Source organism: Rhinichthys klamathensis, unplaced genomic scaffold (genome assembly GCF_029890125.1).
Source record: "Rhinichthys klamathensis goyatoka isolate OS25496 unplaced genomic scaffold, OSU_Roscu_1.1 h1tg000055l_1, whole genome shotgun sequence".
Lineage (NCBI taxonomy): Eukaryota > Metazoa > Chordata > Actinopteri > Cypriniformes > Leuciscidae > Rhinichthys > Rhinichthys klamathensis.
Genome location: NW_026606600.1, coordinates 3005929 through 3010625, shown reverse-complemented (window position 1 = coordinate 3010625; position 4697 = coordinate 3005929). Strand labels below are relative to the sequence as shown.

General features: G+C 41.6%; 1 protein-coding gene across 1 annotated transcript; it reads left to right on the top strand.

Moving 5' to 3' along the window:
• The first annotated feature begins 1162 nt into the window (after positions 1-1162).
• On the top strand, positions 1163-3739 carry LOC130083369 (52 kDa repressor of the inhibitor of the protein kinase-like). The gene is made up of 3 exons (XM_056248380.1): positions 1163-1456; positions 1870-2524; positions 2577-3739. Exons 1-3 carry the CDS (start codon positions 1163-1165, stop codon positions 3737-3739), a joined length of 2112 nt encoding a protein of 703 aa, XP_056104355.1.
• The last annotated feature ends 958 nt before the right edge of the window (positions 3740-4697 follow it).

Sequence of the window (4697 nt, the reverse complement as noted above, 5' to 3'; positions counted from 1 at the left end):
CGCCTCTGTTCACGGTTGCATAGCAACGGCAGACACCACAGGAAAGCTTGTAGAAAAAAGGAGAAAGCGGTGCAAACTGCGCTCTCTGTGATGAAAAGGAAGTATCAGGAAATAAATAATTGATTTCTAGCCCTTTTATTAGCTTTACTATTATATATATTTATGTACAGGAGAAATAAAAAGCTAATAAATAATTGATTTCTAGCCCTTGTATTAGCTTTACTATTAGATATATTTATGTAGCAGCTAGGCTACATGAGAAATAAAAAGCCGCTGTGTGCAGCTATTTTGAGCTATTCGGCCGAGATTTCGATGTCGTTAAAGAAAGGCATTTTAAAATTAAATATAAATGCAGTTTTGGATCAAATAAAAGTAAGTTACAGTCAAGTCAAATAAAACACGTTTTGTCTCCTGTATAGTTTGGTAACACTACAATAAGAGACCATTCAATAACATTACTTAATAACATAACATAATAACAAACTAATAACATTATAATAATATAATGCGTTATCTAACATCAACATATTGAGTGAACAATATATTTTTACAACATTAAAGAGTTAGTTCGCCATTTAAGACATGAAGTCACATCTTGCTATAACATTACATAGCCTACACGCTCTCACACTTTTATTTTTAAGCATTTTTGGGAGGAGTAAAATTTAGATACGTGGTTTCAACAATCAGATGCATTTGATTTACACTTCGCAGTTTTAAGTTTTCGTCTGGAATCTCGTCACAGATCTCCTGAAGAAGTGGTTTGAGCGATCAGATTTAAATTGTCTCGAATGTGCTTCGGATGGCATTTATACATGGTCTTTTCACGATCAGATCACCAGAACACGCATGAAGTGGACAGCTGTAACATCTCTTCAATGAAAGGCATTTAGGAGATTATCCACACTAATTTCCCCCCGGCCTTAATTTGAGACCGGCCTTTATTTGTCCGTGTTGATCACGCACCCGGCCACTATCAGAGACCCGGCGTTTATTTGAATACCGGTTTTTATTTGAGGAATTGCGGTATGTAGATCAGAGAAATAGTTAGGGAAGTTATGGTTATCCATGCCAATTATATACAAGTGTATTTCAGATAATGAAACAGTTGGATTCACTTTACACTACATCACTGAATAATGCGTATACTGTATATTTACAGATGATTCACAACAGTATAGCGAAGGTCAAGGAGAAATGCGACAGCTCAGGGAAGGTCAAGGAGAAATGCGACAGCTCAGGGAAGGTCAAGGAGAAATGCGACAGCTCAGGGAAGGTCAAGGAGAAATGCGACAGCTCAGGGAAGGTCAAGGAGAAATGCGACAGCTCAGGGAAGGTCAAGGAGAAATGCGACAGCTCAGGGAAGGTCAAGGAGAAATGCGACAGCTCAGGGAAGGTCAAGGAGAAATGCGACAGCTCAGGGAAGGTCAAGAGGACCCACACCCTGTCATGGAAGGTCAGGAGATATTTAATGATATAGGATTTTTCATTCAGGCCACAAAATCAGTTGAAGAAATCTTAGAGAGTGTGCGTAAGATGTCTGATGGCCAGAAATACCATTTACTTAGGAACCACAACAAGCCTTCTAAAAACTTCATTTTTCCAACACAATTTCTTGCTGGCTGCAATAGAGCATTCAAACTCGGGTGGTTGGAGGAATATGGCTGGTGGTTGGTGTATAGTTCCAACCTTGATGGTCTCTTCTGTGTGTGCTGTGCCCTGTTTGTCAATGCCAAAGAGAGAAAACAAATGGGAGTGTTAGTAAATGGCCCATTCACAAAATGGCACAAGAAAAGCATGGTAATAGGTAGCCATTCAACAAAAGCATATCACTTGGCTGCAGTTGAAAATGCTCAGTTGTTTCTCCAGTCAGTTGAAAAACCTCAGACACAAATCTCTGTCCTTATGGACAATAAGAAGAAAGCCAATATCAAAGAAAACAGGCACATACTCAAGTCTGTAGCAGAGAGTGTACTATACTGTAGTCGCCAGTGCATTGCACTTAGAGGTACATCTGAGAAGCAGAATTCTACTGGCAATCCTGGAAATTTTTTGGCCCTGATGAAACTACTTGCAAACCATGATGAGAAACTGAAGCAGCACATGGAACAGCCAAAGCTCAGAAATGCCACCTACCTCTCGCCCCAAACCCAAAATCAGATGATTGACGTGATAGGAAAGCGAATAATTCAGGCCCAGATTGTGGACGAGGTCAAAAATGCACAGATCTATACAGTCATGGCTGATGAGGTGACATCCCATAATGTAGAGCTGATGCCATTGTGTGTAAGGTTTGTGGACAAAGACCTAAATATCAGGGAGGAATTGCTGGAGATTTGCTCTCTGCCACGAATCACAGGCAGCCACATTGCAACCGCAATTAAGGATGTGCTGAGTCATCTCAACATGGAGATTGGTGATTGCAGAGGCCAGGGGTATGATGGTGCAAGCAACATGAGCAGTCAAAATGTTGGTGTCCAGGCTCTGATCAAGAAGGACGCACCTAAAGCAGTGTACATGCACTGTAATGGGCATTGCCTGAACCTTTGTTATTGCACGCTCCTGTGCTCTTCCAGTAGTGCGCAACATGATTGACAAGATGAAGTTTACCATCATATTCTTTACCTACAGCCCAAAGCAACTACTCATGGAGGTTGTACATAAGGATGCACACTCTATGGGACAGAGGAAACCACTGATTGACATATGTCGCACAAGATGGGCAGAAAGACATGACGCATACAGCCACTTTTATAGTGCCTTCGTCTTTATTGTTAAGGCTCTAGAAGTCATTGCACTTGGTCTCCATACAGAAGATTACAGCCAAGATGTCACCACTGGATGGCAGAGCAAGTACAAAGCAGAGGCCTATAGTCTCTTGTCTGGGCTCCAAAACTTTGGTTTCATCCTGACCTTCCTCACCGTCTATCAAGTCTTGTCCCACCTTACAGGCATCACAGTGAAGCTGCAAAAAGCCTCAGTTGACATCGTGGAGGCATTTAGCATGGTAGATGAGGTCAAGAATATCTACAAGGAGCTACGCGAGACAATTGAGGATGACTTCAACCAGATCTACAAGCAAGCCATCAGGATGGCTGCTCAGGTCGATGTTCAGCCTACCAGTCAACCACGTGTTGCTGGAAGGCAGACACACAGAGGAAATGTACCTGCTGAAACTGTGAAGGACTACTATCGTCGCAACATGGCTATACCTTTCCTTGACCATGTCATCTTGGAGTTTGAATCCAGATTCAGTCCTCTATCTGTAACCGCATCAAGGCTCCTGGGTCTAATTCCGTCTATACAGTGCAACTCAGGTGTGACAGTGGACATTTCTGAAGTAGTCCAACTTTACCAAGATGACTTACCTTCACCAGAGCTGATTGACCAGGAACTGAAACGCTGGACACTTAAGTGGCAAAACACGCCATCAGAACAAAGACCAACTTCATGTGCTGAGGCAATCAAACAATGTGATGCGCTGATCTACCCAAACATCTTTAAGCTTCTCAAAATAGCTTGTACTCTGCCAGTCACCTCATGTGAATGTGAACGGTCGGCCAGCACTCTCCGGAGACTGAACACTTTCATGCGTAGCAGCATGGGAGAGGACCGCTTGTCATCCCTGGCCCTCATCCATACACACTATGACATGGCAGTCAACCTGGATGAAGCTGTGAACATATTCTCTAAATTGCACCCAAGAAGATTGGAACTGACCAGTGTACTAAATCCATAAATACAGCAACAAGCAAAGAGGCATTGACAGAGAGTCAAGAAATGATGATGAGAAGAAAAATTACTATGAATATTTCAGTAAAGTTTATTAAATCTATTCTGTTGTTAGTGTGGTCTTTAAACTTATCAACTGTGTATGGACTGACAAAGGTGTTACATGAGGAAACAATTTGACAAAAAATGCAGTAAATATTTTAGGTGCACCAAAAAGCGTGCTTGTTTACCAGCAGACAATCTAATCCAGCACAAATTAGTGCATAAAAGGTCACCAAAATTAAGTTTTTGAACCTCATATTTAAATACAAAAGGAGGAGAAAAACTGCAAAAAGGTCCACTTTTTGATAAAAAAAGAACCCCCCCCCCTTTCAATAGGCTGGCTACGGACCTGATACTGATAATTAATCACTCAAACCCCTTTATCTAAACCTCTCTACATAACCGCCTGACTCGCGCGTCCTCCATGTCTGTAGTTTTTTAACACTTTTCACTTGTGTTTGTAGTTCTAACTCGTCCAACGCGCGATGGGTTGTGGGCAATATCAGCCGTTAGAGTGCGCATCGATCTGCACTTCGGATTCTGACCGGAAATAGTAGACCATCCGGGTCTCTTTGGGACACTCATTTCAACATACTACGATTTGGGACGTACTAATTCTATTTTCGAATACTATTTAGGACGGATAGTATGCGAATTGGGACGCAGTGAAAGTCTATGAATGAGCGTTTGGTATCACTGCCGTAAAACATGACGTAACGCTTCTTGAGGGCGCAATTTTTGAATTTGAATTCATCACCATGATCGCGGGATTTGATGTGTAACGTTACGGTCGCTGCTGAGAAATGGAGATGAAGATCACTGGATAAAAGGCTGAATTTGGATCTGTTTCTTGCAAACAACGTACGGATTCGAAAGATTTGAATTACATCAAACTAATAAAATTGATGTCTTTTGTGAATTTA